The sequence below is a fragment of the Vulpes lagopus genome, chromosome 19 (assembly GCF_018345385.1).
Source record: "Vulpes lagopus strain Blue_001 chromosome 19, ASM1834538v1, whole genome shotgun sequence".
NCBI classification, from domain to species: domain Eukaryota; kingdom Metazoa; phylum Chordata; class Mammalia; order Carnivora; family Canidae; genus Vulpes; species Vulpes lagopus.
The window spans coordinates 8498442-8517847 of NC_054842.1; the positions used below are offsets into that span (position 1 = coordinate 8498442).

Here is a 19406-nt window from a genome sequence, read left to right on the forward strand (position 1 = left end):
AAATCACCACCCTACAGATTTGTGAGCTAAATACGTGTCTATTATTTTAGGGTGTTGATACTTAAAGAGATTTATTTATAGTAATAGATAAGTGATACAGAAATTGGTGCCAAATCAAAAAACTAATATACGTGACATTGGAGCTGGGCTGTGGGTGGAGCTTGGAAAAATGTTAAGAAAATTATTTTAGGAGACTGAAAAATGGAAAAACTGAGCACCTGCAGTAACTTGGAAGGGCAGAAAATGTACCTCCTGAACATTTGGGCTTGAGAAAAGACATTTCTAGGCAAAACATTGAAAATGTCAGCTGCCTATTACTCAGGAACTGGCCAGATTTGAGGTAGAATTTAGGGGGGATATAAAGGTGTTAGAATAATAACTTTTTCATCTCCATCCCTTTAAGCCAATGAAAGACCTCAGGCTTAAGATACAGCTTTAAGTAAAAACAAAATCACGGACTGAAGACACTTTGGAGGGGCGCCTGGGTGGCTCAGTGGTTGAGCGTCTGCCTTCGGCTCAGGTTGTGATCCCAGGGTCTCTGGGATCCCACATCAGGCCCCCCACAGGGAGCCTGCTTCTCCCTCTGCCTATGTCTCTGCTTCTCTCTGTGTGTCTCTCATGAATAAATAAATACAATCTTAAGAAAGAAAGAAGAAAGAAGAAAGAAAGAAAGAAAGAAAGAAAGAAAGAAAGAGAAAAAAAGAAGAGAGAAAGAGAAAGAAAGAAAGAGAAAAGAAAGAAGAAAGAAAGAAAGAGAGAAAGAAGAGAGAAAGAGAAAGAAAGAAAGAAAGAAGAGAAAAGAAAGAAGAAAGAGAAAAGAAAGAAGAAGAAAGAAAGAAAAGAAAAGAAAAAAGGAAAAGAAAAAAGAAAAGAAAAGAAAAGAAAAGAAAAGAAAAGAAAAGAAAAACCTTTCACAAGGCTATAATCAAGATGTTGGCCAGAGCTAGGGTCTCATCTGATGCTTGACTAGAGAAGGATTCACTTCCAAAGTCATGTGGATCCAGCTCCGTGTGAATTACTGGATTGAGGGTCTCAATTATTTGATGGTTATTGGCCAGAAGCTCCCCTCACTTCCCTGCATGTGGGTCTCCCCATGGGGCAGCTTACTTCATCAAAGGCTGCAAGGGAGTCATTAGAGTCGGCTAGGAAGATAGCAGTTATAATCATATGCAACATAGTTACAGAAGTGACATACAATCACCTTGGCCATTTTCTATTAGAAGTGAGTTACAGGTCCTGCTCATACTCAGGAGGTGGGAGTTACACAAGGGTGTGAATACCAGGAGGCAGGGATCATTGCAGGCCATCCCAGAGTTTATCTGCCACAGATAAACATGGCATCCAGTTCATTGTTCTCCAATGGCTCTTGGCTTTACCGTCTACATCTTTCACTTTGCATTGCCCTCCTTGAACACTTCTGAAGAGGGCATTGGAAGATGTGCCTTCTGAATGACTTCGTTGGCCTGCTTCCTGTCCAAAGAAATTTGTGGGCTCAGAGTCTTTTTACATTTAGGTTCTTTTAATCTAGGTTGATGTCCCTTTTGTTAGCATAGCTCCCTAAAAGTTCTATGGATCTTCTTTTTTTAAAAAGATTTTATTTATTTATGAGAGAGAGAGAGAGAGAGGCAGAGACACAGAGAAGAAGCGGGCTCCATGCAGGAAGCCTGATGTGGGACTCGATCCTGGGACTCCAGGATCACACCCTGGGCCAAAGGCAGGCACCAAACTGCTAAGCCACCCAGGTATCCCCTCTATGGATCTTCTGTGTCTGATTTGAATCGATTCTGCACCAAAAGCCATACCCAATCATTTTGAGATCTTGCTTGCTCTCTGGGCTTAATCACTGATACTTTAGGTATCAAGCTACAATGAGACAATAATCTTATGTGTCCTGGAAGTCATTTTAATCAACAGGAAGAGCCTATTAGAATAGGCCTTGATTCGTTCAGAGGTCTTTTTAAAAAAAAAATTCTAAAGATTTCATTTATTTATTCATAAGAGACACGGAGAGGCAGAAGGAGAAGGCAGGTTCCCTGCTAGGAGCCTGATGTGGGACTCAATACCAGAGCCCCTGGGATCATGACCTGAGTCAAAGGCAGACACTCAACCACTGAGCCACCCAGGTGCCCCTTATGAGAGTTTCTGAAGCAGAGGACTTGAGGAGCCAGGTAAACCATACCCAGATTCTTGACCCTACAGAAACTGAGATGATACATGGGTGTTATTCTAACTCACTAAGTTTGTGGTGATAGTGGTAGTTATTTATTGTTATGTGGCAATAGATTATTCATATCCTGAAGAAACTGGACCTTAATCACAAACCATTTCCCATCTCTAGAGCAGGGAGACCTGTGCATACATTCCCAGTGGGATTTTAGAACTGCTATAAGCAAGTGATTGCTATACACTTTCATTCTTACACTTTCCAAATGATGGTGCTTTTGCAATGATCTTGTCCTTGTTTTCACCCATTTGTGTTGGCTACATTAGAGACAAATAATTTGATTTTTTGATTCATGTACCTTTGGATCAAGAGTAGGCACAAACAGAGGTGCCTGGGTGGCTCAGTCAGTTGAGCATCCAACTGTCATCTCAACTCAGGTTTTGATCTCAGGGTCATGAGTTAAGGCATTAAATACATTCACAGTGTTGTGCCACCATTACCACTATCTAGAAGGTTTTTTTTTTAAGATTTTATTTATTTATTCATGAGAGATACAGAGAGAGAGGCAGAGACTTAGGCAGAGAGAGAAGCAGGCTCCATGCAGGGAGCCCAATGTGGGACTTGATCCCGGGACTCTGGGGTCACGCCCTGGGCCAAAGGCAGGTGCCAAACTGCTGAGCCACCCAGGAATCCCCAGCACCTTTTTATATGCTTATTGGCCATTCAAATATACTTAATGTTTTCTGATGCTGATGTAAGGATTTTTCATTTTTCAAATGTTTATTGCCAGCTTATAGAAATGCTCTGTGGTATCATTACTAGCATATATAAGTGGATTTTTGTTTGATCTTGTATCTTCTCACCTTACTAAATTCACTTACTAGTTCTTATTAGCTCTGTTAGTATTTTGCACTAGAAGAATATGTAGGATTTTCTACATATATCATGTCATTTGTGGAAAAAAGAATGTCTTTCCTTCTTCTTTTCCAATATTTACTTATTTTTCTTGCCTTATTGCAATGGCTAGAACATCCAGTATAATGTTGAATAGAGGTGGGAAGAGCAATCACCCTTGTCTTATTCCTGATCTTAGGAGATAGTTTTCTTTCTTCTTTTTTTTTAAATGATAAACTGCATGTTAGATGTAGGATGTGGGGTGTGTGTGTGTGTGTGTGTGTGTGTGTGTTCATCCTCTTTGGGGTTTATTAAACTTTTTGGATGTGTGGGATTCTAGTTTTCATCAAGTTGAAAAAAGTTTAGCCATTGTTTCTTCAAATATTTTTGCTCTATTCCCCGGTATTTTAGTTACGCATGTTAGACAATTTGATATTGTTCCACAGGTCATAGAATTTCTGTTTATTTTTTCCAGCCTTTTTCCCCCCCATCCTTAATTTGGCTATATCTTCAAATTCATAGATCTTATTTTTCTTTTTTTTTTAAATTAGTGATGTTCTTTTTTTTTTTAATTTTTTTAAATTTATTTATGATAGTCACAGAGAGAGAGAGAGAGAGAGGCAGAGACACAGGCGGAGGAAGAAGCAGGCTATGCACCGGGAGCCCGATGTGGGATTCGATCCCGGGTCTCCGGGATCGCGCCCTGGGCCAAAGGCAGGCGCCAAACTGCTGCGCCACCCAGGGATCCCAGATCTTATTTTTCTATAGTGTCTAATCTGCTGTCAATTTCATCCAGTTAATCTTTTTTTAAAAAAGATACTACATTTCTTTTACTCTAGAAGTCCATTTTTGAAATATCTTTATTCTCTCTTTATTATATTCATATTTCCCTTAACTTTTTCAGTATATTTATAATAGCTTTAAAAAAATCTTTGATAATTCCATCATCTCTGTCTTTTCTCTGTTTCTACTGACTGATTTTTCCCCTGCTAATAGGTCACACTTTCCTGTGTTTTTTTTTTCTCCTGTTTAGTAAACTTTTATTATATGTTGGGCATTGTTAATCCTTTATTACAGAGTGTCAGAATTTGTTGAATTCCTTTAAAAAGTGTTGAACTTTTGTTTCCTAAATACTTAAGTTACTAATGTATCATTTCAAGGTTTGGTATTGTGGGCTTACAGGGGGAGCCTTTATTCTTGGCTAGTTTACCTCCACTACTAGGCAGTGACTCTTTTGTCTCCAGTCTGAGTGTCCTGGTAAATAATGAGGACTTTCACTCTGGATGGTTAGAACTATAAAAACTTCCCTTTCCTGTGTGAGTTCTTGGAGCTTTTCAGCTTATAGCTTTTCTGTCTTTCTTTCTCTCACCCCCCTGGAGTTTCATTGTATGTATGTACAACTCAGAATTCAGGAAAAGATCCAGGGAGATTCCTCTGCAGCTGTCCAGGTTTCTTTATGTAATTCCCTACTCTCTGGTATTCTGCCAGAGTAAAATTTGCTCTTAAATTCGCTGTATCCTTCTCCCTCTTCAGCCTCACTCTCTATTCTCAACTCAGCAAGGTTGCCAGGCTCTGCTTAGGATACACTTCCTGCATTGTAGAATTGGAATTTGTCTCCAGTCAGAAAGCAGGGGCAATCATCAGGCTCCCTTCATTTTGTTTTCTCTTCTCTGAGCGACTACAGCGGGTGTAATGTCCAAAAATAGTCGCCTCCTATATCTTGTCCATTTTTCTTGTTATGGTAGAAAGGCAAATACCATTCCAGTTACTGCATGGTGGCTGGAAGAAAAATCTTACACAGCTCAATTGTGATTCCACTTCCAGCAATTTCTCCTCAATGTAGGAATCTGATTTACAACAGAGGCCTGGCTAATCAGTTTTGAAAGTTCCCAGGGACAAACTGTTCCACCTCTTTCTCTTCTTACCATAGTCTCCTTGCATTGATTTGCGGTTGGATTGGGGAAGCCCCTCCCAGTTTCACCTACAATTATTATTGAGCCATGCTTTCCAGTGAATATCTCCTAGCTATTTGGGGATTCGATTGTTCTCAGGAACCTTATCACCCTGCTGTGTTCTTCAGCTTCCCCTTGCACAGATGCTAGTCCATGTAGATTTTATTGCTGTTGGTAGTTTGTAGTTCATCTCCATTTGCTTGCTTTTGGTGTTTAGAGGGAAATCTTGTCACCTAGTTTTCTTGTAAATGTACATGGATTTTGTTTTTTTTTTTTTTTTTTCGTTCGTTTTCATGTAGTTGCTCTGTGGAGATTCAAATACTATGCAGCCACCAAACTAGCCACCACTTTTCTGGCATCTGGTAGAAGTTTTAAGAGCCTGAATATAACTTACCTTCCCTATTTTTCTGCAATAGTAGAAGCATGTATCAAAATGTAGCCTTCATTAGCTTGTGTCTCTGAGTTATTACAATGAGTATAGCTCCCTCGGTAACTCACAATGGACAGGGAGCTGACTGAATTGAAAAATAAATATGGTTGTTTTAAGACATTGAGATTTGGGGATTTCCCATTATCAAAGCATAATCTAATCTATTTTGAGAGCTCTTTCTATCCAACCCAATTAATTTAGTTGATTTCAAGGTGGGCTACCATAAGGAGAGAGAGAGAGAGAGAGAGAGAGAGGGAGAAGAAGAAGAAGAAGAAGAAGAAGAAGAAGAAGAAGAAGAAGTAGTAGTAGTAGTAGTAGTAGTAGTAGTAGTAGTAGTAGTAGTATGAGGACAGGAGGAAAAGAAATAAAATAGTTTGAGGGCAGCCCGAGTGGCTCAGTGGTTTAGTGCCACCTTCAGCCCAGGGCGTGATCCTGGGAACCCGGGATGGAGTCCCATGTCGGCTCCCCTGCATGGAGCCTGCTTCTCCCTCTGCCTGTGTCTCTGCCTCTCTCTCTCTCTCTCTCTGTCTCTCATGAATAAATATGCAAAATCTTAAAACAGTTTGAGAATCTCCTAAGAAATAACTTTTAATATGGATGACACACAGAATAGGTCAGAAATAAATAGCTTGCTAAGTTTTGGGGGAATAGTATTGCCAAAGAAAGCATCACTTAGCCCCGTTGTAACGGGTGAATAGTACCCTCTGAAATCATTTAATGTGGTACTACTGTAACTAAATTACAGAATAATATATTCTGATATATATTACCCTATATCTTTCATAATTACCCACTATAGCATATCGCTAACCAGTGATTCTCAGAAGCTGAGAGAGGCTGGAGCCACTTAATTTTTTTTTTTTTAATGAAGAGTTCTCTGAGTAAAACTACAAAAGTTGTGGTATTTTAAAAGTTTATCTTGACAAATAAATGCATTTAACCCTTGAAATAAAATGTCAACGATTCAGATACCAGGTCATATTTTAATGCTATAATTTTCCATCTTCCATTAGCTTGATACTGAAGGATGCCATGCTCAATTGTTTCTTCCCAATTCCTTGTTTTCTGACTTTGATCATTGAGCAGGGGCGGGGACAGTAGGGGAAGAGTGGTCCTAAACATGAGAAGGGCAGAACTCCGTCATATGTTCTGTAGTAGACATTTGTTGGTTTTTTGCCTTTCTGCTTCCAGTTACCTCATGTCTGCTATCAAATGCGATTTTTAGTGTTCTTGTAGTTCAAAAGAATAGAAAACCCAATTAACCTTGATTTTCAGACATCCACATCATCTTTCCCTATCAGCCTGGTATTGGTTCATGAATAAAATGTTAGTAGAGATACAGGCTAATCTTATGAACTCAACAACATGGATTTCAGCTCCCCAGGAGAGTTGGAGAAGAGTATTCCAGCAGTGGCAGTGGGGATTGCAGGTGCTCTGAGGTAGAAACAACCTTAATGTGTTTGAGGAGCAGAAAGCACACCAGTGTGTCTGGCTGACAATGGTGAGTTGGAGAGGAAGAAGGGTTGATTATGTTAAGCTTTGTTAGGCATTATAACAGGAAGCCATGGGAGGATTTTAAGGAAGGGAATAACGTGATACGAGTTCCATGTTTAAAAGATCATTTCAGGTGCTGTATAGAAGATGTATTATATAGCCAAGCAAGAATGGAAGCAGGTGACTAGTTACAATCCCTTAAGTTCACTGCTATTGCAGTGGTCTGGATGTGAGAGGTTGGGTGGCAACCATGTATATGGAAAAAGTGGCTTGAGGGTTGATATGTTTTTTTGTTTTTTTTTAAGATTTTATTTATTTATTCCTGAGAGACACAGAGAGAAGCAGAGACATAGAAAGAAGCAGAAGCAGGCTCCCTGAAGGGAACCTGATGTGGGACTCAATCCCGGGACTCCAGGATCACACCCTGAGCCAAAGGCAGACGCTCAACCACTGAGCCACCCAGGAGTCCCGGTTGGTATGTTTTTGAAGCCAACTTGCTGATGGACTGAATATGGGGGAAATCAAGAGTGGCTCATAGTTTTGACTTGAGCAACTGGTTATTTGGTTATGCCATTGATTCTGACAGGAACAACTAGAAGTATATTTGTGGTAAGAATAGGGAATTCTACTTTGGCTAGGTCAGGTTGGAGATGCCTGATAGGCTGCCAAATAGAGATGTCAAGTAGGCAGTTAGATATACAAATTTGGAGACCCCAGAGACATTCAAGGTGGAAGACACAGATATCTTGGCAACTTGTAGAACCGCCCCCCCCCAACCCTTATTGTGGTATCTAACCTGGTGTGGAGTAGAAGAGAGGAACCAGCCAATCTAGTTGTTGGCGCAATGGATTATAGGTGATACCTTACAGGAGGGAGAAGGCAGCAATTTATCTTTCCTAGAAAAGACACTTAATTCTGAATTTGGATTAACCTCCTCTGCCATCATGTGTCTGTGGATATTGCCTCCTGTAGGATTACCAAATACCTTATACATAGCCAGGCTATCCCATATGACACTGCTTCTTAGTTAGCACAGTGTAGTGTTCAATCCTGTGTTAAAAGGCCTTTACAGGGATTGTGGCAAGGAGGTGCTGTCATTTTCCACAGGATTTTCCAGAACTGGAAGATTTAGAGACTCAAATCTTTCTGGGTAGTGACTCCAAAGTGTGGTCCTGGATGCTCCTAATGCTTTGCAAACTAGGGGCGTTGGGCCCTCATTTCGACTTCAATCAAGGCAATTTCGCTCTGTATGCATAATATTTTGTTTGAATAAGGTTTCTGCTTTCTGGAAAATGCAAAGCACAGGAATCTAACCTCTTCACCTGTGTAAGGAAAATGAGGCTCAGAAAGGTGAAATAACTCCGACTTCCAGGCACCACCTCCTTCCAGACAGCTCTTGCCCTGCTCCTGCCCTGCTCCAAGAAAGGCTGTGGCGAGTCAGGAGGACAATTGCCAGAGGATAATTTCTGTATGGAAGGATCCTGCCCCTCCTACCTGAGCTCTAACGGGCTTTCCCTCTTTAGCCCGGAGCCCCATCGTGACCTTCCCAAGCTCTGGTTGTGGGATCTCAGATGAAGAAAAAGGGCACCCAAGGAGGAATGTGGCACGTGAAGAGGACAGCAGGACCATTTGCTAGACAAGATCTTCAACTTGAGGGACGGGAGGCAGTTGAGAACAGTTTTGAAGGTGCAGACTGATGCGGGGTGCAGTGTTGGGGGAGGCAGGAGCCGCTGGTCTTTTCCCACCTGCTGTTGCTCTGCGGGGAGAGGCTCTGCAGGCACCCGCTCTCCCAGGGATGGGTCCAACTCCAGGATCCCAGCAGCGCCCGTACGTGTGTGTTAGGGCTGCAGAGTGGGGGGTCTACCCGTCATTTCGGAGAGAAGAAAGCCTGTTCTGCCCATTCGTTCGGCACGAAGGGCACGACTCCCCCGCGGTTCCCGGTGACGCCCGTCTCGGAGGTGCGGAGCGCGGGCGGCGGTGGCGGCGGGAACGCGGGCGAGCCCGGGGCCGTCCACCTGCTCCGGCGTCGCAGCGCAGCGCAGCGCGCGCTCGCGGGGGCGGGCTCCGGCGCCGAGCAAGGGTCCCAGGTGCGGGGCCGCGCGGTCCCGGGGCCACCGCCCCCGCCCGCCCCCCCGGCCAGCGCGCCCGCCGCGCTCAGTCGGGCCCCAGCAGCCTACCTCGGGGCGGGGGGCGGAGGGCGCGGGCGGGGGCGGAGCCTCCTTGTTGTTGTTGTTCGGCGGCGCCGCCCCTGAGGGGGGCGCGGGCCACGCGGCCGGAGGGCCCGCCTCCCCTCCCCCCCCGCCCCGCTCGCCCGCCTCTTTGTATCCAACATCCGGGTTTCCCCGCTGGCTCGGCTCCGCGGCCGCGGCTCAGGAGCCATTTTGGACTCGGTTCAGCTCCCCTCCCCCCACCCCTCCCCCCGTTCATGGCCCCTCCGGACTCGGCCCCTGCGCCCGGGGCCCGGGCCCAGCCCCGCCGCGCTATGCCCGAGTCGGGCGCCCCCCGGCCCGCGCCCCGCCGCCGCCCCCCGGCCCCCGCGTCGCCCCGGAGCCCGGGCCGCAGCCTGCGCCGCCCGCAGCGGCCCTGAGCCCGGCGCCGCCGCCCGGCCCTCGGAGCCTGCACGCCGCCCGGGGACGAAGGCGCGGGAAGCGCGCGGGGAGCGAGCCCGGAGGCAGAAGCGGGAAGGAGAGCGCAGCCGCCGCCGGGCCCTGCGCGCCCCGGGAGCGCCGCGCGGCCCTGCCCGCGGGCTCCGGGTGTCCGCGGGGCGGCGCCGCGGAACATGACGGCGCCCTGGGCGGCCCTCGCCCTCCTCTGGGGATCGCTGTGCGCGGGTAAGGACGGGGCGCGGCGCGGCGCGGGGGGCGCGGGGAGGGCGCCGCGCGGTGTTTACCAACAAAGGGCGGGCCCGCGGCCCTCTCGCCGCGCCACCTGCACCCGCGGGCGCCTCCCGGGGCGGGGACTGGGGCGTCCTGGGCGCCGCCGCGCTCGTCGATGGGGGGGACGCTCTCGTTGGTGCGGCCCCACGGCCGGGGCCGGGGCCCAGAGCGTCAGCCAGGCTCGGGGTTCAGGCAGCCCGGGCGCGTGAGCCCAGGGCCAGCGAGAGGGAAGCCAGGGCGTGGGGACGGCGGCCGGGCGTGGTGGGCAGGTCTGGCCCGGGGGTGGCGGGGCTGCGCGGCCCCCGGAGCCCCTCGGCACAGCCGGGGGGAGTCCCCGGCACCCCGGCACCGCGTCCCGCCGGCGGCTGCGCCCGGCGCCAGCTCCCGCCTACGCCCGCCTCCCCCGCGGCGGCCCCAGGACCCAAGGTGCGGTCACCCCACGGGACCGCTTTGTTCGGGGCTCCTGGGACGGGAGGTGGGGTGCGAAGAAAAATTGACCGGTCCCTGTGTGTGCCTCCGGGGAGCACGTGGCAGGGGTGGGCGATCGGCGGGGCTAGCGTTCGGCTCGCGCCTGTGGGTGACGGGGTGTGGGTGCGGGTGTCTACACGCGGAGTCGCGCTGGACGGAGCTTTCCCCCAGAGCCGGAGCAGCGATTTTCCTCTTGTAGCGGCGTTGCGGCGCGCCCGGCCCCGGCTGCGTGCAGGGATGGGGTCCGCACTCGGGTTCGGGTGGCTCCGGGTGGCCCTGGGTGGCCCTGGGAAACGGGGAGCCGCGCATTGAAGCTCCTGGGAGAAGCCCGGGGAGGTCGGGCGGCTGGTGCGCGGAATCCGGGGCGCCGGGTCCTGCGCGCCTTTGTTCCCAGCCCCCATTACACATGCAGCGCGGGTCCCCGGCCGCCCGCCCGCCCGCCGCGGCAGCAGCGCGGAGTCTGGGAAACCCGGGCAGGGCGGGGCCTGGCGTGCAGGGGTGGGGCAGGGATCCCCGCGCTCCTGCGGGGGTGGAGATGGGGGATCTCCGCCGCAGCCCACCCCCATCTACCCCCTCCTGCTAATGTGGCGTGACTTGGTTGTGCGCACCCAAAGCGAGTGAGCTGTGTGGAGTTTGGAGCTGCGTAGTCAGAGCGCAGGGACGAAGAAGACCCCCCGACTGGTATTTGGGCACAGTGTGACAGGGGCATCACGGCCCTCTTGGAGCCATTTCCCCTGTGGTAGAAGCAGAGTGGTGGTGTTGAGCTTGGTTCTCTCTCTGCCTTTTAAGTGCTGCTTGGAGATGCTTCTGAAGTGAAAAGAAGGCGTTGCTCTCCAGAGGCTGGGGCCGTCAGGCTGACTTACTAGGCATGCAGCGGCCCACCCGGCTGTCTCCAGGTCTCTCTGGAAGGTTCTGGGCTCTTCCAAGCTCCAGCCTGCAGAGGGGACCTCCTTCTGTGACAGGACAGCACCAGCCTCCTCTCCCTTCCTGGCGAGGCAGGACAGGACAGGGTGGGATTGGGCTCCTCCATGGTCTGCCTTTCCCTCCTTCCCTCGGCTTCCCCCACCTGACCTGGGCAGTGCTGGAGTTACACGGAATCCAAGGACCTGTGTTCCTGCCCTGAGACGAAGGTGGGGTCGCTGGGTGTTTCTTGTGGTCACAACAGCCAGTTTTCTGGTGGCTGCTGCGCTGACCCGTGAAGAGCTATGGGAAGAGCTGGTGCTCCTGTTCTTTTACTTCATGGATGCCCTTCCTTCAAGCTCTTGGCTTGCCATTTAGAATTACTCCATCGCCTGCAGCACACAGTAGGAGGTTCAGGAACAGCGCTGTCCAACAGAAATATAGCATCAACCGTGTATGTAACTTAGAATTTTCTAGTAGTCGTGTTAATAAAAGAAAAAACAGGTGTCTTAGTCTGTTTGGGCTGCTGTAAATAAATACCATGACTGGGTGACTTCAGTAACAGAATTTATTTCTCACAGTTCTAGTGTCTGGAAGTCCAAGACCAGTGTGCCAGCATGGTAGTGTTGTGGCGAGGGCCCTCTTTCTGGCTGGCAGATGGCTGCCTTCTTTCTCACTGCATCCTCATGTGGCTTTCCTCTGTGTTTGGAGGGCCAGGTAGAGAGAGCTCATTCCTTCTTCCTCTTCTACTAATTCTAAATTGAGGGCCCCACTACCATGAACCAGACTAACTCTGATTACCCCCCAAAGGCTCTAGCTCCAAATACCGTCCTTTTGGGGGTTAGGGTTTCAAGATACGAATTCTGAGAGGACACATATAAACATTCAGTCTCTACCTCTGAAACTAATAATACACTACGTTAATTGAATTTAAATAAAAAAAAAAAACTAGTCTATAACAAGGTGAAATTAATTTTAATGGTATGGTTATTTAACCTGATATATACCAAGTAATCAGTATTGAATGATTACATGATTTCGCATTTAATCAGTATTAAAACAGTTAATGAGACATTTTATGGTTTTTTTTTTTTTTTTTTTGTGCTATCCTCAAAATCCAGTGTGTTTTTTATACCTACAGAACGTGTGAACTTTCCCCATTTTAGGTGCTCAGTAGTCACATTTGGGTAGTGGCTGCCATACTGGGTGGTGCATAGAAGAAAGGGGGGAATTTATGCTATAACAATGGCACATGGTGCTTGTTACAAGATCACTGTTCAGTTCTGCAGGTTTTTCGTGTTCTGTGCCTGGCTCAGTACCCTTGTGAAATAAGTTTGCACTTGCCTTGTAGGACATCCTAGACAGATTTCTCTCTTTAGGATTTCTGACATCTGTCTCTGTATTTGGGGTTCAGATCAGAGCCTGTGGGGGTGGGGTGGAGAATTTCTGAGTGGAATGTCAGGAGCCACTGGCAGAGGAGGAGCTAACTCTGTCCCATCAGGAACTGCCAGCTTGGACTGCCTGAAGTTGTCCTCATAGGCTGGATACTCTCTGATCCAAAGGTGTTTATGTCTTCAGGGGAGAAATGTGTGTATGTGTTATGAGTGAGGTGACCTGCAGGCTTTTTGTAGTGGTGGCTGCTAAGGATGCAGACCACAGATCTACAGGTTGTTGGTGCCATTCCCCAAGGAAAAGGCATCCTTTGCTTCCTCTCTTTGTATCTGCTGGGTACTCCAGGTACTGGCTGGCTGGGCCGCCCTTTGGGAGGAGTGGACACCCTACTGTTAGAGGCTCTTTCGAGAAACTCAGCCAGCCTTCCAGGCTCTATAGCTGTGTGAATAAATAAGTCCTGGAACCCCATAGCCTCCCCCAGCTTGGGTGGGCCTCTGGTGTACTACTCTGCAGGGGCATTAAGAATCCCCAGATTGGGACGCCAGGGTGGCTCACTGGTTGAATGTCTGTCTTCTGCTCAGGGTGTGATCCTGCTTCTCCCTCTATTTTTCTGCCTCTCTCTCTCTCTGTGTCTCTCATGAATAAATAAAATCTTAAAAAAAAAAAAAAAAAAAAAAGAAGAATCCCTAGATAACACCTGGACCTCCCCTACCCCTAGCACTTCACTTAAGGAATTTGCAGGGAGCCCAGTGAAGAGTGCCCATTCTATACCATGGACCTTTGAATCGTGAACCTCTCTGAGAATCCGATAAAAGCTGTGGACTCTTCCCCCAGGAAAATACAAATAAAGAAAGAGAAAGCATATGTGTGTGAGAGCCAATGCATGCATTGTACATGCACACTTGCTGTTTTGCATTGATACCAGAAACTTGTAGCCCCCTGGGTTGGGCTCTGTGAAGTGCTGGCTGCCCTACACATAGCCATTGGACCAGTTTTGAGGGGCAATTTGTTGCCCTTGGTGGGGGGTGCACTGGGCTCACTCCCACATTGCTTCCTCCACTGGACTTCTTTACTTCTGTCCTTTGTAATCCCCCTGTAGTGTTTACATTCCAGCCCTGGTTCCTTTTTCTCCTCCTCCAGGCAGCTCTCCCTTGAGTGCCTGTGCATTCAGCCCCTTCCTGAGAGCTCAGGGTGGTGCAAGTCGGAATCAAAGGACATCAAGTTAAGAGTTAAGATTCACTTGTAGATCCTGGCCTGTTACTGTGGACCAAGATTTGGGGGCTGTGAGGAGGAGCTGGTGCAGGGAATACTTTTGAGAATGACACTGGTTAGAGGACAGCTCTCAGGCAGGGTCCTGGCTGGGTAGACCTCAATCTAGGACAGGGTTTCTCAGTCTCGACACTATGGACAATCTAGACCCTATGATTCTTTGTTGTGTGTGTTTGGAGATGGTGGTGACACCTGTCTTGTGTGTGGTAAGACCTTTAGCACCATCCTTGGTCTCTGTCCACTTAATGCTAGTATTGTGACAACAAAAATGTCCTGGGGGGAGGGGTTGTAAATCGCCTCGGGTTGAGAACCCTGGATCTAGAATGTTCCTGTGCTTTAAAGAGATAGTTGTGGGAGGTGGGATTATGGCTAATGCCCACAGCACCTAGCCTTTGCGGATTCAAGGTGGGAGGTTGGAATCTCCTCAAAGCCTGGGAGATCCCTGCCTGCTCGGCCGTGAAAGTGATTGGCAGTGAGTGGTTTGGGAGGACCTCGGCCAGCTAGCGAGAAGGATCCTGGCGTCCTTGAGTTTTCCCAGCGGCGGTTCGGGTTTCAGGGCTTCAGGGAAGTGGCGGCCGTGGGTGGCCCGGCAGCCTGCCCGCCCTGGACCCACACACACCCGCCCACCGCCTCTGCCCGCTGCCTTGAGTTTTGCGCGGGGGGCCTCGCCCTCCCACTCGAGCAGAATGTCAGGCAGTGCGTGTTGCCCGGGCCGCCGCGCCGCCTGGAACCTCGGGGCCGCTGGCCGGGGAGCCGAGGCTGGGAGCTGAGGCTGCCTGTGGACCCGAGCAGTGCCGGGGCTGCAGCAGGACGCGGGCATGCCCCTGCCCTCGAGCAGGCCGGCTGCTTGGCACCCCGCCGAACCTGGGGACGCCAGCGCAGGGGGGCAGCGTCTCCCCCGAGGTATGGGCTCAGGCCTCCACCTGGCCGCTGGGAGTCGGCCGGCAGGCCCCTGGGAGCTGGGGTGGGCAGCGCGGGCGGCCCTCACCCGGGGGCCTGGTCTCTGGGCACGTGTGCTGGGCTTGGCAGGTGGGCAGCACCGCATCTCTTCTTCACTCCTCTCCTGACCTGCCCCGAGCTCTGCTGGGGAAGGCTTTCTGGGGGCTCCTCTGGTCTGGAGCTCAGCAAGTTCAGCTCGCTTTGCTACACTGGGACCTGACTGCAGACTGGGCTCATAGGGTGGGAGGATGCAGTCCCCAGCGCTTGCCTTTCCAAGTTCTCCGCCACTGGTGTGTCCCCTGCTTTTTTTTTTTTTTTTTTTTAAATTTTTATTTATTTATGATAGAGAGAGAGAGAGAGGGAGGGGCAGAGACACAGGCAGAGGGAGAAGCAGGCTCCATGCACCGGGAGCCCGACGTGGGACTCGATCCCGGGTCTCCAGGATCGCGCCCTGGGCCAAAGGCAGGCGCCAAACCGCTGCGCCACCCAGGGATCCCCCCTGCTTATTTTAAAGGGCTTCTTACTGGGATTGAGACTTCTGGTTCCATCTTCTTGACTTCTCATAATCTTTATCGTCTTTCCTTCTCTCCCGTTTGGCCACCCAATTCCTTGTTCCGGAATAGACACCCACCCCTTTGGGGCTTCCTTTTTGAACTTTCTCCACCTGACTGGGGCCCAGCTCAGCCCAGCTCAGCCCAGAGGTGCCTGTTTCTTGAGGACTTGGATGCCCAGGTTGGGGGTGGGGGTGGGAAAGAGAGAGGAGATGGGACTGCCTTCTTCCAAGTCCCTGGTTTGTTTGTTGGTGACGACTATGTCCAAGGCACTGGAAACCCAACTGATGACACGGGCTGGGGGTGAGCTGTCACTCTTTCTGGCCCAGGATCAATCCTGGCTTCCTGCCTTTGGCCAGCCCCATGTTTTGCTCTGGTTATTCCAGTCTTGCTGTACACATACATGTGCCTTTTTCAGACTTAGGGGCTGGCAGCCCTAGCTGGGTATTTTCATTCCTGGACTTGTGGTTATTAGGAGCAGGTGTTGGAAAGGAAGCCTGCCTCACTGGGCAGATGTGTAGCCCTTCTCCCAAGGGACCTTCTCTAGGGGCCTGGCCTGCCGCACAACAGGACTTTCTCTTCTCTGGTCAGCTTCTGGGCTGGAGCAGAGGTGTTTTGTGAGGTGAGCTCATGTTCTTGTTTGCAAATGTTCCTCTGCCGACTATCTCAGTTCCACTCTGACAACCAAGGAGGCTAAAATTAGTTCTGGGGAAGGAAAAGGAAGGCAGATTGGAAACCCAAGCCCTTGGCTGGAGGATGGAGAAGGCTGCTTCCCGGAGTTTGTGGTCAAGCATTTCAGAAGATGTGACCAGACCAGCTGTTGTCTGTCCATCCACGGAGAGGGTGGGGCCCCTGCTTGCCTCTTAGACTTGAACCAATGGAAGTGGGAGGCTGACTCGGAAGCTGAGTCTCTTGAGTGTTGATGTCAGGGTCAGGGTGTTTTTTTCTTCTGGTTTGTGTAGTGGTGTGCAGTGTTTTCAGGTATGAGGGCAATGCCTTTTAATGTCTAATGTCTTTGACAGTGCACACCCCCCCCCCCCCATATTGATTCAGGAAACATGTGAGTTCTCAGTGCCTCGGATTAAGAAACCTATGCACTTTTCTGTACTTTTGGGAATTTCCTTGTCACCCAAGTCTTGACATTCCCTTCAGGTACTTGGTATCCAGGCAGACCAGGGTCTGGGAAGTGGATTATGTGGCTCATGCCTCATAAGGAGGTCTAGCCTCTGTGTGCCCTGAGAACCTGGGGAGCAGAGTTCATCTGCTCTGTGGCTTAGAAGTAGAGGGGCAGAAAAGTTACAGTGAATTCTGATTTCCCTTCCCACCTGTTTGGCCCTTCCTGTGAACCCCTTACCTGATAGTGGGTCCTGTAGGGCCGCTCAGGGGAAGGAGAACCAGGCTACCTCTCCTCCCCTGAAAAACCCACTCCCACAACCCCCTTTACCCAGGGGTCTCCTGGTTAGGCACCCTGGTTGTAGCTCCAAGAGGAGAGGTCACTTTGGTCCCTTCCTTTCCTATTTAAATTTTACTAATTCTTAGTTTTACAAATAATATGCATACATTCAGCTGCAGAAAATTAGACATTACAGATAAAACCAGGGCCCTTTACCACCCCGGCCCCCATCTATACATTTTATCTGTGCGTCTATGGAAGCATTGATGAAATAGTATTTTTTAACCTAAAATGGTATTGCTCCTCTTCAAACATTTAATTGGGGTATAAAATACAAGTAGAACTGTGTATTATCATAAGTGATGGCTTGATGAATTTTCACAAACTGTGCCCATATAATCAGCATCTAGATGGGGAATCAGAAATCTTTTAAAAAATATTTTATTTATTTATTCATGAGACACACACACACACACACACAGAGAGAGAGAGAGAGAGAGAGAGAGAGAGAGAGAGAGGCAGAGACACAGGCAGAGGGAGAAGCAGGCTCCATGCAGGGAGCCTGACACGGGACTCGATCCCAGGTCTCCAGCATCAGGCCCTGGTCTGAAGGCAGCGCTAAACTGCTGAGCCACCCGGGCTGCCTGGGAATCAGAAATTTACCAGCCCCTATCCCCACTAAGCCCTTTCTTGCTCCCTTCTAGGCTCTACTCCTACATCCATCCCTAAGGTTGTTCACTATCCTGACTTCTCATGGCACACGTTAGTTTTGCCTGGTTTTGTGCTTTAGATGAGTGAAATCTACCAGAGTGAATTGTTTGTAGCCATCGATTGCTCATCTGTGTTGTTCGATGTCATGGCTTTTAAATGCAGAGGAATGTTTTGGCAATCTTTCTCATACCTGTGGATCTACCTTGATTTTTTTAAATAGCTGTGTGAAATTTCAGTTTGTATGTAGACTACATTTTATATAGTCTATTGATGGATTTTTCTGATTGCATACATTTTATGCAGACTGATTCTCAACGAGGAATTTTTTTTTTTACTTTTTATATTTATTTTTTAAAATATTTTATTTATTTATTCAAGAGGGACACACAGAGAGGCAGAGACATAGGCAGAGGGATAAGCAGGCTCCCTGTGGGTAGCCCGATGTGGGACTTGATCTCAGGACCCTGGGATCATGACCCGAGCTAAAGGTAAGTGCTCAACTGCTGAGCCACCCAGGGGTCCCTATATTTTATTTTTTTAAAGATTTATTAACGTAAATAAAGACACTGAATGTGGAACTTGAACTCAAAGCCCTGAGGTCAAGAGTTGTGTGCTCTACTGACTGACCCAGCCGCAGCACATGTATATTTTAATTTTTTTTTTTATTTTTTTATTTTTATTTATGATAGTCACACACACACAGAGAGAGAGAGGCAGAGATACAGGCAGAGGGAGAAGCAGGCTCCATGCACCGGGAGCCCGATGTGGGATTCGATCCCGGGTCTCCAGGATCGCGCCCTGGGCCAAAGGCAGGCGCCAAACCGCTGCGCCACCCAGGGATCCCCTATTTTAAATTTTAATAGGTACTGAGACATGGCTGTACTGTTCCCTCCCCCAACTCCCCCAATCTATCCAGGTGATGGCAGTGGGGGGCAGAAGCTGGGTAAGATGGCAGCTGGCCCTCTGCACCGATACACGAGCCTCTCCTCCCCCTCCAGAAACGCTAGATTGCATAGGTTGGAAATAGCCCGTGTCATGAAGGGTGCCCAGACAGGTCTAGTGTCCACTAGGTCCACTGCTTCCTGTGTCTGAGCCTCCTGGTAACTGTTGATAAAAGAGAGGTAGCAGTGGACTTGCCAGTAAGTGCTAGCAGGTCTGAGTATGGGATGGATGTGCATGTCTGTGTAAGCTCACTGGCCATGCTTTATGCTGCCTCTACCCTCCAGGGAGACTGAGGCACTTGCTGAAGGTTGTGAGGAGCTGTGTGTTAACAGGGGACCACTGGTGAATCCAGTGCTTTGACAAGATTGTAACATGGCAGGATCCTGATTTTGTATGTGGTGATAATGCTGATAGGAGGGATAGGAGACACTTGCAGAGAATTATTTTAGAATCAGGTGAGAAGCTTCTCATGATAGAAGGGGCTCTGGGGAGCTTCACTTTCTCTCTCTCTCTCTCTCTCTCTCTCTCTCTCTGTGTGTGTGTGTGTGTGTGTGTGTGGTGTTTGCTTGTATAACTTTCTGCCACAGTTGGCCATAGAACTAGGGAGGATAGTTTGAGATGATTGTTCTCCAGAGTTTGTACTTTCCTAGTTTCCTTCAGTGTGCTGCCTGCTGCTTCACTGTGCTTTCACTGAGATTCCTTGTGTACGTCCACTTGTTAGGCTCTGCTTGTGGACTTAGGTGACAGTATATTTATGATACTGTCTCTAGGATGAATGATGTCCCCATTAGCTTTCCCACATTGTACAGGTGATGTGCTCTCTCTGTGCATTAGGCTGATAGGGCTGCCACCGGATGGATGGCTTTGAAATAACACACACTGGGTGGCTTCAATACCAGAAATTTACTTTCTCATAGTTCTGGAGGCTGGAAGTCCTCCTCAGGGTACCAGCAGGATTGGTTTCTGGTGAGGCCTTTCTCTTTGGCTTGCAGATAGCTGCCTACTTACTGTATGGTCTTTTCTCTGTGTGC

At 49.1% G+C, this 19406-nt stretch overlaps 1 protein-coding gene across 3 annotated transcripts in view; it reads left to right on the forward strand.

Annotated features, from left to right (window-relative positions):
* Positions 1-13953: 13953 nt before the first annotated feature.
* ACVR2B (activin A receptor type 2B) overlaps positions 13954-19406 on the forward strand; it is a 28622-nt gene continuing 23169 nt past the window's right edge. Inside the window, exon 1 of one of the 3 annotated variants that reach the window (XM_041733975.1) lies at positions 13954-14742. In XM_041733975.1, coding sequence (XP_041589909.1) covers positions 14658-14742 — 85 coding nt within the window. In that variant the 5' untranslated portion in view covers positions 13954-14657. The remainder of the gene's footprint in view (positions 14743-19406) is intronic. The other 2 variants (XM_041733976.1, XM_041733974.1) reach the window with 2 other exon arrangements.